We start from the raw sequence: 15823 nt of genomic DNA, 5'->3' as shown, positions 1-15823 counted from the left end.
GATGTGGGGTTCCTACCCAATCCCCAAATCATCAAGTTATAACATATAAACCTAGTTCTAAGTCTTAAATTCAAGTCCCTAAAACTAATGAATATTCCAATTAACATTAGTTTAGGAACTTCAGGTAAAAACCAATGCCAACTTTACGCCCCTTAGTCTCGTTTAAGGGCATCTTCATATCTTCACGTCCTCGGAATTAAAAATTCCGGGACGGGTTGTGACAATCTTCCCTCCTTATAGAATTTCGTCCCCGAAATTCCAACAACCAACTAAATCATCTATACTCATACAATAGCTTCGGGTAAATCTCTCTCATCCGATTCTCCTTCTCCCACGTAATTTCTTCCACTGACCGCTTTCTTCACAAATTCTTTACCAATTACACTGTCTTAATTCTCAATACATTCTTTTTCCAATCCAAAGTCGTCCTTGGTTCCTCAACCAGTCTAATCCGGATTAATTCTCAATAGTTGCACCGGAACTCTATGTGACGAATCTGCCACCTAGTGACAACGCATCGAAATATAATACATTATGCACCTTAGCCAATTCTGAAGACATCACCACTTGTATGCAACTTCATCAATTCCTTTAGTGGTCAAAAACGGTCTGATGTGTTTAAGACTTATTTTGTCTCCTTTCCAAATCTCACTATTTCTTTTCGTGATCAAATTTCTAAAAATGTTGAATCATGAAACACATCATGCTCTTACAATAACTCTGGAAGTAATTCAAGCAACTTCACCTACTCTTCGATGATCACATAAAGTCCGATGTACTTAGGACTTAATTTGCTTTCCTTTCCCAGCCGAATCATACTTTTCTAAAGTGAAAACTTCAAAATTATAAGATCATCTACGTTAAACACTCAATTAGTGACATGTTCAACTATTAATCTCTTTTGCCATTCCTGGCTACTCTCAGGTTAAACTTAATCACCTGAATACTTTGAGAAGACTCATCCATAGTTTCAGGGCCTACCAAAACTCTTTCGTGATCGAATCTTCTCTATCCAGAAGCATTTCTTCCACAAATCAGCAAAATCGACACATTTCATGGTCCTTATGGCGTTACATCGGAAACTGCGCAACCAACATACTTAAGAAACTCAGCAGTTCCGTAACCCAAATCTCTTCTCCATAAAACATATAAGTACTGTTGCACTGTGGTTGTTACTCAACACTGGAGTAAATGTACTAACTTGGTACATTGATCAACTATCACTTCAAGTTCAATCATAACCATCCTATTCTCGAACTCAGCAATCTTTCTTTTTCCCTTCTTTCTTTGCCTTGGTTAATTCTTAATTTTCTTCGTTAACCATTTGAGTCTTGAGTACGACCTTACTAAAAAGACTTAACTTGAAAATTAGCAATTACAACTTCTTCTCAATCTTCCATTCTCAACTTTACTTCAGTTGATTTCCAATCCACAAGAAGACAATATTGGCAAGCGTGCCAGACATTAATTCTTACCGCAGTCTTCTCACCAAGTGCATCAGCTAGAACAATTTTACGATCACCCTGGTCGTACAATCATGTTCATTAAACAATTCAATCCACCTTGGCTGCCTCATATCAAAATCCTTCCAAGTAATGGATATTGGAGACTTTTTGGATTCGTAAAAATCTTGCATTCTTACCAAATATAATGTCTTCATAACTTCACAGCAAGAATGGTAATCATGACTTCCAAATCACCAGTAGGGTAATTCATTTCATGAGGTTCCTTTTGTCGTGAAACGTATGTAATCACCCTAACATTTGCATCAACATGCATCCAATACCATTCAAGAAACATCACTAAAAATTTATGATTACCACTATTCTCTGGGAATACTAAATTACGTGCATGAGTGAGGAAATGCTTCAGTTGTTGAATCCTTTGCTCACAATTTCCTTCCCACTCATACATAACCTCTTTTCTCAACAATCTTGTCAATGACAAAGTAATGACTGAAAAATCTTTCACAACCATCCGAGATAGTCTGGTAAGCTAAGAAATTCCGAATCTCAATTACGGCGCGTGGTTATTCCAATTTCTCAATTCCTGCTGCCTTTTAAGGATTCACTTGAATACCTTCAGCAGATATAGCAAATCTTAGAATGCCACTTGATTCATTTAACTTTAGCATTTGCTAAACTTAGCATACAACCAACGTTCTAACAATCTTTACTTCACCGACTTAATATGTTTACATGCTCTGCTCTGGCTCAGAATGTACCAGAATATCGTCCATGAAAATGATAACAATTTATCAAGGCATTCCTGGAATACTTCATCCATCAACTTATGAAACAACATGAGTATCCGCATAGTATCACCAAAATTTATAAAGACTATTACAAGTCCAGAAAACAATCTTAGGATCAACGTCGCTCAAAATCTTCAATTGGTAATGGACAGACCTCAAGTCGATCTTTGAAATTACACAAATACCTCTGAGCTGATTCATTAAACATCAGTACACCATCATGGATAACGGTTCTTAATCGTTACCCGATTCCATGGTCTATAATCAATAGATAGTCTTTAAAGTCCATTTTCTTTTTCACCAACGAACTGGGCTCCTCAAAAGTGTTGTATTAGGTTGAATGAAACTTTTATCAACCAATTCTTTCAACTAAATTTCCAATTCTCTTAACTCATCATGAACTAATCTCTAACATAAAATTTTATACCTGGAAACAAATCGATATTGATCTTCACATTTCTGCCTGAAGGCAATCCAGGTAAACTTTCAGGGAAAACATTGAAAAAGTGTCCAATCCCTTTTACATTTTTCATATTAGTCGGAGCAACATTATGTAGTACCGCATAAGATGAGTACCCTTGTAACCTTCTGATAACAATCTCTTTGCTTTCACAGCAATGTTAACGGCCTAACTCAATCCACTTTGCCTGCCCACCAAAGTAATCTCTGATCAATCAAATCGATGGAAAGTAACTAAGTTCCCGTAGTAATCCATCTTGTCATGATTTAACGCCATTAAACTGTGCCTAAAATCACTTCCAGTTCCTCGATATCCCACAAAATAAAATTCACTGGTATAACTTTAACTTTCACCTTTATTGAACACCTTGAATAACACCCACTCATGTAGGTAACCTACTTGTTTACTTGCTTAACAGATCCAACCAATAAGTTATAAATATTACAGTCTGCAGCCCGTAATACAGATAAATCACTGTTGTCTCGATAAGTAAGCAACAATTCCTGAAGGTGTTACATTTCCATCTTACTCCACACAGGGATAATTACATATAAACACCTCAATCATGCTCCATCATCACTTTCTTTGGCAACATCATCCATAATACGAAATACATCAGCCAGAGTCAACTAGAATGACTTGTACGGCTGATTCTCTAGCTCAACTATTTATGCTAGTATATTAGCCGGAGTTACCTATAGTAACCTGTACAACTTACTCATCAATTCCTCATGTGTCAGCCGGATCCACCTTTCGTGGTCTGTTCAGCTGAACATTCAACTTATCAAACATCTTGGCACCCACAGTTCATATAACCCAAACTAATGATCCAAACACCTGCTGGACTGATATTGGTGGTATCAAGGAAACTGTCGGGTAATAACTAATTCTAGGGACAATTCATAACTCTATATCCCTTCTGTCTATACAAACACATTCACTGATTCCACACTTTCCAAAGTGTTTAGTCTTGTACCTGCTGCACAAGGTACATTTCCCTTACTCGAGTCACCTTGACTCTGAATCTGGAATTTCCAGTAAATCTATCACTTTGACTTTGACCAGTGGTAAAACCTCAGTTGGAAGAATTAACTCTAGCTTCACTTCTCTTGAAGCTCTGAATCTTTCTATATTCTTGATATGACGAATCATTAACTTTATCGTCCTCTTTTGATTCCCATTCTTTTATCATTCTTCTTTACTCTCGCTGAACATGTTCTCAGAGTCCTCAAGGCTCAACAATATCTTGTATACTCCTGGTAAGAATTACAATGGATAGTGGTCACCCAAAGTACCACTGCCTTATGCCACCCAGCCTAAAACAATATAACACTTCAATCAAAATAGCAGCAATATTCGAATGGGACGAGGCAAGTCTGAGAACTTTTTATAATACTCATTAATCGTCAGTTTTCCTTGTCTCACATTTGCAAACTCTTGCTTTCTACCATCATAAGATGCTGAAGGAATAATTCTTTTCATTAAACAAGTCCTTAAACAATTCTCAATCGGCTGTTTCCTTCGGTGACAACGAATTATACTCCTGTTTCCACCAGGATACAAGTTCATAACTCAAACCAGGTAGTCGTCTCAACCCTTCTGTCAAAAGGAAGATTCCTTTGACTTGCATAATCTAAAACATCTTTTCCAAATGATTAATCCATCACTTTGCTCCCTCAGGTTCATCATTTCATAAGGTGATTCAAATTCAACTCATAACCCATCTTAAAATGTCCCTTTTTGATAATATACTGAATCACCAAAATAATAGTTTCCCCTAACAGCTAAATCAGGGAGACTAAATTCCTCTAACTACGTGGTTTGCTACGAGGCGGTGTAGTTCTGACACAATTCACTAGAACTTCTCAAGATGTCCAAGATTGAAACTAAGCTCTGATACCAACTGACACACCCCGTCCCGAAGGAGGGCATGCTGGCCGTCACGTGAGAGTGACGTAACCATTTACACAGTACGGAAGCTTTAAAGATACAATTTCTAAGATGAAACACCCAAAGGTGAGTCCTAATTTGGTCCATTCTGTCAGAACACCGTTGAATTTCCTCGTAGTCACCACACCTTTGCAATTCTTGAACCTGGAGGGGCGCAAAACCAAAAGCGTGAGTGGGCAAAAACAAAGCTCTTTGAAAACTCTTTAGCAAAATACATTCTAACCCCTCGCCGTAAAACCTGTATACTTCCCAGAAAATGAACATATATACGTATGTATAAATATGCCAATCATGCTCCAAAATATGCCATTCATGCTCGAGAATATGCCACATCAGAATCTCATAATAAATGTAAGTGCTCAAGCATAATTCACATCAATAACATATAATCTGGCAGCCGGGAGTCACCTAACGTGACCTGTACGGCTGCAGATAGAGCTCCAATCTCAACTCAATATCTGAATCTGCACACGAGTCGGAACCACCTAACGTGGTTTGTACGACAGGACTGGGTGTAATATATACGCTCTAGTGCTACGATCACGTGAAGACTGTGCGAATAATCGCGGGTCACCTACGAGTCGGAACCACCTAATGTGGTCTGCACGACAAGGCTATGCACCTACTTGGATCCAAGGCGAGCGTGTGGTGCGGGTGAACATCACGTGAAGGACTCTGCCCCTCTCTGGGCGGGAGCACTAACACCGGGGGTGCAGATTATGAGCTCTCTAAGCATCTCAAGCTACTACTGAATACAAACATAAATACCACTTACCTGGCACTTACCTGTGCGTCCACAGCACCAAAAACACATATATATATATATATATATATATAAATGTATGCCGCTACTAATGCATGTGATGATGCATAAGCGATAATAATAAAGTGCATGGCATAAATCAATTACTCCTTTTTAATCTATTTCTGGGAATATAATTGTATATAGGTATATACGGAAAACAAAAGCCCACTCACAGGTATGTAGCCGGCTCGTAACCCTCACGCCTAGTTTGGTTACATTCGTCGTTCGTACAAGTTTCACCTATAACAGAATAATTATAAAATCATCAATTAAACGCACACACAAACATTCGTCTATAACTTTTTCATACGTTACTCAAATTGGGTGTGTGAATTTACCACGGTGATCTACACGACGTCACGAACACGTGACAATTTTCAGAACTCAATTTGGAGCTCTCACACGCCCCCACGCGCCCTGTTCACGCGCTGCCCACGCGCGCGTCTTCTTCCTCACGTCGCCGGACTGGTTTCGCCGGCGGTGGGTGTTTTGCCGGAATTTCTGGGTAAACTTCAAAGTGTCATAACTTCTTCATTTCTTAACCATTTTCGACGTACTATATATCAAAATGAAGGTATTGACGAGACGAACACATCCATACCTGCCTTGACCCCTAAATCGCCGTAGATTCGCCGGAAAAAGCCCCGAAAGCTCCGGCCAAACTTTGAACTTGTCGTTCTCCGTGTTCCTACGTCCATTTTTCACGTAATTTATACCAAAATGAAGCCCTAATCATAATCTACCACGTTGGACTAGTTTTAGGGCCTAAAAACAACGGAATCAAACTTTTCCAAAAATACGAAAATTCGGCCGAACTTACAGTTCGTGATCCCGACGTCCAAATCCTTCAAACGAAGCACTCCGAGCTTCCTTAGGACCTCACCAAGCTTCCTACAAGCTTCAAAATCCCAAAAAACATCAAGTTTTACGTGTGCATGAACAGTGCACACGCACAGTGAAATTGAAATCCATGTTTTCCGAAGTGAAACTCACCTGAAATTGGTACCATCGTGTTCGTGTGGTCTTCAAGAGTACGATGGTGGTCTTAGATCCTTCGTTGGTATAGTTTTAGGGTGGTTTGTGGGTGGTCCGTGTGAGTTCGAATGAGAGAGAGAGAGAACTGACAAAGAGAATGAGAGATTTGTGAGGGAGGAGAGAGAGAGACAAGATGCAGAAATGGGGGAGAGATTTGAGGGATGTGGGGTTCCTACCCAATCCCCAAATCATCAAGTTATAACATATAAACCTAGTTCTAAGTCTTAAATTTAAGTCCCTAAAACTAATGAATATTCCAATTAACATTAGTTTAGGAACTTCAGGTAAAAACCAATGCCAACTTTACGCCCCTTAGTCTCGTTTAAGGGCATCTTCATATCTTCACGTCCTCGGAATTAAAAATTCCGGGACGGGTTGTGACATTATGGGATTTAAAATCTCATATTATATGGCATATAAATTAAAAACGGTTATAATAAAAAGAAAATATTAATTTTTTTTGATAGAATAAATGGATAAAAACGTAAGTAACAATATAAGAAACAATAAATGTCAAACGATTGTACCCATAATGTTAAAAAAAAAATGTAAATAACCTATAATGTAATGTACCCAAAAATGCATATGGATACATTCGATGGCAAACAAATATAAAGTAATATGGATACATGATAGGAATAAAAATAGTGGCCTATTAATATATATGAGTACATAATTTAGCAAAAGAAAACCCACTTATATATATAGGTACATAATATTATAAAAAAATATATTATGGCCACATAAATAGTTATAGGGTTGTTGAAAAAAAGAAAAAGTTATGGGGTTGTTAAAAAAAAATAGTTATGCGGTTGTTAAAAAAAATAATTATGGGGTACATAATATAAATGGGTACAATAAAAAAATTAAAACTTTTTGATTGAATAAATGGATAAAAATAATGTAACAATATGAAATAAAAAATGGCAAAAATGTATTCATATTGTTAAAAAATTTGTACATTTTACATATGAAATTTCGCAAAAAAATTTGGCACATTTGACATATAACAAAGTGGTACATTAATAAAGAAAGAATGGGTACATTATAACTAAATTAGGGTTCAAATAATTTAAAAAATATGAGTACAAATGAAATTTTAAAAATATATGGGCTGAAAAAGAAATTAGTACATGGGTACAAATTCAAACTAAAAAGAAAATTAGTACAAAGTTGAAAACAAGGGTTACAAATTAAAATTGGATACAAACTAAAATTAGAAATATATGATACAAAGTTTAGCCATAAATACAAATATACTTAATGTAATGTTTCTAAGACTAAATGAATATTTTGGAAATTTAATTTAATTATTTTGATTTGCAAATTTTTATTATTGAAATAACGACATTCATTAAAACATAAGGACCTTGATAAAAAATTACGAAGAAATAAGATTTTAATCAATGGAATAGAAGAAAGAGGAGGGTCACTTTGGTTGTGGTCCCTCGTCAACTCAATTATTAGATTGAAACCATATTACTTTTTAATTTTTGATCAAAGTCCTTCGATTTTGTATACTTCAACATTTTAGTATTTATTATATTTCTGTGTCATTTTTTTATTTTTTAAATTTAAAATTGTTGATTGAAGTCTAGCATTTAAAACAATCTGCTTCGTTGTCCTTTTCATTTCAACATTGCTTTAATTAACAACATTCAAGGGATTTCCATTAAAAAAAAAAAACAAACAAACAAACAAACAACATTTGACACACCCCGATCGGAATCAAGGCGTGCTGGCCATCACGTGAGAGTGATGTAGCTATGTGCACAGTGCGAAAGCAAAAGATAATAATAAAAGTACGAATACATAAAAACCAAACTACTAAATAAACTAATTAAGGTAATACACTAGTGTGAGACTAAGTGTGATAAACATAATCAGAGCACAGAAAGCCTAAGTGCAGTCCAAAAGAACGAATACTAATTACACAACACCCAAAGGTGATCCTACATTTGTGATGTTCTGTCAGAACCACCGTCAAGTCCTCGTGAACCACCAAAGCTGCTTCTAACTAGAACTTGGAGGGGCGCAAAACAGAAAGTGTGAGTGGGCAAAAACAAAGCTTTTCAAAATCATTTCATTATCAAAAGTTCTAACCCCTCGCCATAAAACCTATATAGTTTCCCAGAAAATAGAATATACACATATATCAAAAACATGTTCAGAAATATGCCATGTCGAATGCCTTTACATAAAATGTAAGTAACTCAGGTAATGTCAATCAATGCAAGTAACATGTCAACCGGAGTCACTTAACGTGACCTGTACGGCTGAATTTAGAGCTCAAATCCCTAACTCACTAACTATACCTGCACATGAGTCGGAACCACCTAAAGTGGTTTGTACGACAGGATTGGGTGTAAATAAATACGCTCAAGTGCTATAATCACGTGAAGACTGGGTGAATAATCACGGGTCACCTACGAGTCGAAACCACTTATAGTGGTTTGTACGACAAGACTGTGCACTTAACTTGGATCTAAGATGAGCGTGTGGTGCGGGAGGTGAACATCACATGAAGGACTGTGCCCTACTCTGGGCGGGAGCACTAACACCGGGGGTGCAGGTTATGAGCTCTCTATGCATCTCACATAACCACTAATTCACAATCATAAACCATAAACTTACCTGGCACTTACCTGTATGTCCGCAGTACTAAACATACATATATGCAACTACTAATGCATAAATAAATAGGCAAACGCTATGCATGGCATTTAAAACATATAAACATTCCATTTCATTTTCTGGGAAAAACCACAAGTATATAGGTACATACGGAAAACCAAAAGCCCACTCACTGATATGTGGAAAGGTCGTAACCCCCTTACCTCGAGTGACTGCGCTCGTCCTCAAGATAGGTCTCACCTATATGCGAAACAACTATAACGTCAATTTAAAGCACATAACCAAAACTAGGTAATAACTTCTCGTACAATGCTCAAATGGGATGTTTGGATATACCAACGTGATCTACTCAACCTCACGAACATCCCCATATTTTTTAAATAATTTTTCGAGGCTCCACACACCGGCGAAGGCACGGCCCTACGCGCCCTCCACGCGCGGCCACGTGCCAGTCACATTGACGACGTCAGGAATATTCTGTTAAACCATAATAGATTCCGTTAAAACAAATATGACACCGTTAAGAATATTCTGTTAACTTAACGGAATATTCCCTTATCTTCTCCGGCACTCCTCCAGTACTGTCATCGTCGTTGAAAAACTGGAAAATTTTCAAATCTTAATATCTCACTCGTTTCTTCACCAAATTTCATGAAACGAGTACCAAATTGAAGCTTTTAACTTGTAGAACATTTCCTTACTTGTTTAAAGCCCCAAAGATCACGAGATGTCGTCGGAGAAATTCAAGAAAAATTGGCCAAACTTGCAACTCATAATCCTGACGTCCAATCCCACTCAACGAACCACCTCGAGCTTCCTAAGGACCTCACTAAGCTTCCTAAAAGCTTCAAATTCCCTGAAAAACCATATTTCACGAGTGTATGAACAGTGACCAAATCGGAGATTCCTGGTTCGACGTGAAATCGAAGGATTCTTTACCTGAGTTTGGTATGGTTAAACTCGTATGATCCTCACGAACACAAAGGTACCATTTTCCACTTCGATTTGCAACGTTTGCAAGGGTTTTGAACCCCATCTATACAAGTGAGAAGGAGAGAGAAAGTGTGTGTGTGTGTGTGTTCGAGACAGAGAGATACACGGGAAGATGATATGGATACGTGGGTGTGTGTGGTCGAGGTGCAACTAACAAAACAACAAAACAATCACCCCAAAATGACAAATACCCACCAAGGGTAAAATCGTCATTCCACACCTACGGTACAAATAATTCGGGATGAGCTGTCACAACCTACCCTCCTTAAAAAAATTTTGTCCCGAAATTCATAACAACTCAAACTAACCACTAGTAACCATAGAACAACCGAGGATACAAATCTCTTATCTGGTCTTCAGTCTCCCAAGTAGCCTCTTCCGCGGAGTGATTCCTCCACAAAACTTTCACTAAACTCACAGTCTTGTTCCTCAGAACCTTTTCCTTCCAATCCACAATCGTTACTGGTTCCTCGTCATATGTCAAATCCGGATTAATTTCCAATGGTTGAGGAGGTATCACATGCGACGGATCCGCAACGTAATGGCGAAGTATGGACACATGAAAAACATTATGTACTCTAGCCAGTTTAGAAGGTAACTCAAGCTGTTAGCCACTTCACCAACTTGCTCGGTGATCATATATGGTCCGATATACCTGGCACTTAACTTACCTTTCTTTCCAAACCGTACGACACCTCTTCATGGATGAAAGCTTCAGAAACACCCAATCACCAACTTTATACACCTTGTCAGTGGCATGCCTGTTCGCAAAGCTCTTTTGTCGATCCTGGGTCGCTTTCAGGTTAGACTTAATTACCTGAACATTCTAAGTAGTCTCATCTACAATCTCAGGGCCCACCAAAACTCTTTCTCCGACCTCTGACTAACATAGGGGTGTAAGACAAGATTTACCATATAGTGCCTCAAATGGTGACATGCCGATACTCGAATGAAAGCTGTTGTTGCAGGCAAATTCCATTAAATCTAACCGTTTGTGCCAAGCATCGCCAAACTGCAATACCGAAGATCTCAACATATCCTCCAACGTCTGAATGGTCCTCTCTGATTATCCGTCTGTTTGAGGATGATATGTCGTACTGTAGAGTAATCTTGTACCCAAAGCTTCCTGAAAAGCCATCCAAAATTTAGAAGTAAATCTTGGGTCACGATCCGAGACAATACTCACTGGAACACCATGGTACTTCACAATCTTCAATATGAATAATTTAGCTAATCGGCCCAAATAATACTTTTCCCTCACTGGAATAAAATGCGCTGACTTAGTAAGCAGATCAACTATTACCCAAATGCCATCAAAACCATTATGTGTACGCGGAAGCTTGTACACAAAATCCATCGTAATATTTTCCCATTTCCATTCTAGAACGAGAAGCAGCTGCAACAACCCAAACGACTTCTTCCTTTCAGCTTTAACCTGTTAACAAATGGCACACCTACTTACATACTCAGCTATCTCGTTTTTCATACCGGGCCAATAATAAAATGGTCAAATGGTATGATACATTTTAGTACCTCTAGGATGCATCGCATAAGCTAAGATATGCACTTCATCAAGAATTGCTTTCTTTAATTCCAAATTATTCAGCACAAACATTCTGCTCTCCTGCATAAGCATGCCATCCGATTCTTGAACTCTAAAGTCTTTCTTTTTCCCCTGATTCCTTGCTTGAATTATTTCCTGGGGCTCTTCATCAACCATCTGGGCTTCAAGTATACGATCAATTAAAATTGGCCTAACTTGAAAATTAGCAAGTAAGGCTACTTCCTTATCTTCTACCTCTAACCGTACTCCAGTTGATCTCAAGTCTGCCAGAAGAGGAACACGACTAGCGTACAACGCGTTAATACGGCCCTGAGATTTTCTGCTAAGTGCATCAGCTACCACATTCGCACGACTAGGGTGATAATCAATTGTGCAATCATAATCACTAAGCAGTTTCAACCATCATCGCTGACGAAGATTAAGGTCTCTCTGAGTGAAAATATATTGAAGACTCTTATGATCCGTAAAGATCTTACATTTTTCCCGATAAAGATAATGTCTCCATATCTTCAAAGCAAAGATAATGGCCGCTAACTCCAAATCATGCGTAAGGTAATTCAACTCATGAGGCTTTAATTGTCGTGAAGCATAAGCAATCACCCTACCATGTTGCATTAGCACACATCCCCAGCCAATTAAGGAAGCATCACTGTAGACTTCGAAATTACCATTATCATCCAAGATTGCCAAAACAGGTGCATAAGTGAGACAATACTTCAATTGCTAGAAACTCTGCACACAATTATCATCCCACTCAAATTTAACATCCTTCCTCCTTAACCTCGTCAGTGGTAAAGCAATCACGAAAAAATCCTTTACAAACCGTTGGTAATATCCTCCTAAGCCAAAAAAACTCCTCACCTCAGTGACGGTTCATGGTCGCTCCCAATTCTCCACTGCTGCTACCTTTTGAGGATCCACCAAAATACCTTGAGCAGCTATGACATGTCCCAAAAATGCCACTTGATCTAACCAAAATTCGCACTTGCTAAACGAGTCTTGAAAGCACCTCGAAGCTCAAATCAATCTTGGAAAATATATAAGCACCTCGAAGCTGATCAAACAAATCATTTATACGCGGCAATGGATAACGATTTTTAATTGTTACTCGATTCAATTGCCGGTAATCAATGCATAGCCTCAAAGTCCCGTCTTTCTTCCTCACAAACAACACTGGAGCTCCCTAGGGTGAAGTACTAGGCTGAATAAAACCTTTATCCACTAATTCCTGCAATTGGATTTTCAATTCCCTCAACTCAGCAGGAGCCATTCTATAAGGAGTTAAGGATATATGATTAGTACCTAGAAGCAAATCAATAGTGAACTCCACATCTCGGTCTGGCGGCAATCCAGGTAAATTGTCAGGGAAAATATCAGGAAAATGCCTGACTACCTTTACGTCTTCCATGCTATTAGGAGCAACATCGTTCAACACTACATGAGCTAAGTATCCCTGGCAACCTTTTGATAACAACCTTTTTGCTCACACAGTAGAAATAACGCCATGTCTCACCCCACTCTGCTCACCCACAACAGTGACCACAGGTAATCTAGGAAGATGGAAGGTAACAGTTTTCCCATAACAATCAATATTGGCACGATTATGGTGCAACCAATCTGTGCCCAAAATCACATCAAAATCAACAATATCTAAAGGGATAAGGTCAGCTGGCATAACTACATCCTCCACCATCACTGGACATCCTAGATACACACAATCAATATAACATCTCTCCCTTATAGGCATGACAAACTCTAAATCATACCCTAAAGGTGTAGGGTGAGGTTGCGCCACTTGAGCAAATGTATATGAAATAACATAATGTGTTACACCACAATCAATCAATACTCTAGCAAAATAACCAAGGATATTTAACGTACCCATAATCAAGTCAAGATTATTCTGAGCATCCTACAGAGAAATATTGTGGATACGCCCTTGGGTCTGCTGTCGTCTACCATGACCTCTACTAGTCTGACTACCTCGACTTTGCACATTACGCCCCTGACTAGGCTGACCAGACTGCCTTGAAGATCCCGCACTACTAGTAGCAATTTCTCCCTGCTGACACTGTCCTCCCTGGTACCACTGAGATCCACCCACTGGAATGGAAGGATGCGGCATATAACCTCCGGAGTACTGAGGATACCCACTTTAAGAATAAGGATCTTGAGGATACAGATACTGTCTAGGAGCATAAGGAACGACATCACCCTGATAATAATAGGCACCACCACAACCCATCTGACCAAAACTACTAGGCCTTGGAACCTGCTGGATTGGAGCAAGTGGTGGTAAGAAAGACTGATGGGGCCTCTGCTGACTCTGGGGACAATTTGCAGCTCTATGTCCCATTTGCCCATAAGTGAAACAACCACTGCTGCCTCTCTTATATTCACCAAAATGCCTATTGTTACACCTGCGGCAAAACGGAGCTCTTCCTCTACCAGTATCGCCCTGTCTCTAGCCTCTAAGACCCCCAGAAAATCTACCACCTCTTCCCTGACCAGTGGCACTAAAACCTCTGCTGGAAGAACTTGAACTAGCTCCACTCTGCTTAAAACTCTGAGTCTTGCGAGGTCCTTGAGATGCTTGACCTTTGCCTTTATCGTCTTTCCTTTGATTGCCATCTTTTTCTTCATCCTCACTCTCGCTAGGCATATTCTTAGAATCCTCAATCCTCAACAAAATCTCATAGAACTCCTGATAAGAGTTACAAGGAGTAGTGGTCGCCATAGAATGTCACTTGTTCTTAGTACCCAATAAAAAATGACGAAGCATCTCACCCGGATTGGCAGCAATCTCCGGATAATAACGAGATAAATCAGTGAACCTCCTATAATATTCATTCGCCGTCAACTTCCCTTGCCTCAACTCAGTAAATTCTTGCTTCTTACGACCAATGTACTCAGAAGGCACAAACTTTTTCCTAAACAACTGCTTAACCACTTCCCAGTCAGCCTTTTCCTCTAGGGTCAAATGACAAACCTCCTGTCCCCACTAGGATGATGATTCCTTACCTAAGAACCATGAAGTCGTCTTTACCCACTTTTCAACAGGAAGATTCCCCTGATTATGCAACACTCGAAAAGTCTTTTCAATATGCTCAAGCCACCGCTCAGCTCCCTCAAAACCCTCGTGGCTCTCAAACTTATCCATCTTTAAATTATACATGGTCTCCAAAGGAGTCCTCTGGGGAGGGCAGAGCGCAGACTGAAAAGCAGTAGCCATAGCTTCCCCCAATTGAGCTACATCGGAGAAACTAAGCTCAGCAGAGCGACGTGGTTCCCTATGAGGCGACATAGTTCTGACAGAAGACACCAAAACAATTAGAACACTCACAAAATATGCAGGACTGCAAAACCTATGCTCTGATACCAAACTGACACACCCCGATCGGAATCAAGGTGTGCTGGCCGTCACGTGAGGGTGACGTAGCCATGTGCATAGTGCGAAAGCAAAAGATAATAATAAAAGTACGAATAAATAAAAACCAAACTACTAAATAAACTAATTAAGGTAATACACTAGTGTGAGATTAAGTGTGATAAACATAATCAAAGCACAGAAAGCCTAAGTGCAGTCTAGAAGAATGAATACTAATTACACAACACCCAAAGGTGATCCTACATTTGTGATGTTCTGTCAGAACCACCGTCAAGTCCTCGTGAACCATCAAAGCTGTTTCTAACTAGAACCTGGAAGGGCGCAAAACAGAAAGTGTGAGTGGGCAAAAACAAAGCTTTTCAAAATCATTTCATTATCAAAAGTTCTAACCCCTCGTCGTAAAACCTGTATAGTTTCCCAGAAAATAGAATATACACATATATCAAAAACATGTTCAAAAATATGCCATGTCGAATGCCTCCACATAAGATGTAAGTAACCCAGGTAATGTCAATCAATGCAAGTAACATGTCAACCAGAGTCACCTAACGTGACCTGTATGGCTGAATCTAAAGCTCAAATCCCCAACTCACTAACTATACTTGCACATGAATTGGAACCACCTAAAGTGGTCTGTATGACAGGACTGGGTGTAAATAAATACGCTCAAGTACTACGATCACATGAAGACTGGGTGAATAATCGTGGGTCATCTACGAGTTAGAACCACCTATAGTGGT

The 15823-nt window shown here is 39.0% G+C and overlaps 1 protein-coding gene across 1 annotated transcript; it reads right to left on the bottom strand.

The window, feature by feature from the left end:
• Window positions 1-10441: 10441 nt before the first annotated feature.
• Window positions 10442-13388, bottom strand: LOC137742941 (uncharacterized). Its single transcript, XM_068482876.1, has 6 exons — window positions 13223-13388; window positions 12908-13156; window positions 11665-11958; window positions 11121-11257; window positions 10803-10948; window positions 10442-10709 (listed from the first exon to the last, which is right to left on the bottom strand). Exons 1-6 carry the CDS (start codon window positions 13386-13388, stop codon window positions 10442-10444), a joined length of 1260 nt encoding a protein of 419 aa, XP_068338977.1.
• Window positions 13389-15823: the final 2435 nt, after the last annotated feature.

The sequence above is a fragment of the Pyrus communis genome, chromosome 8, assembly GCF_963583255.1.
Source record: "Pyrus communis chromosome 8, drPyrComm1.1, whole genome shotgun sequence".
NCBI lineage: Eukaryota > Viridiplantae > Streptophyta > Magnoliopsida > Rosales > Rosaceae > Pyrus > Pyrus communis.
The sequence above is the reverse complement of the archived record's forward strand: the minus strand, read 5'-3'. Positions and strand labels throughout refer to the sequence as shown.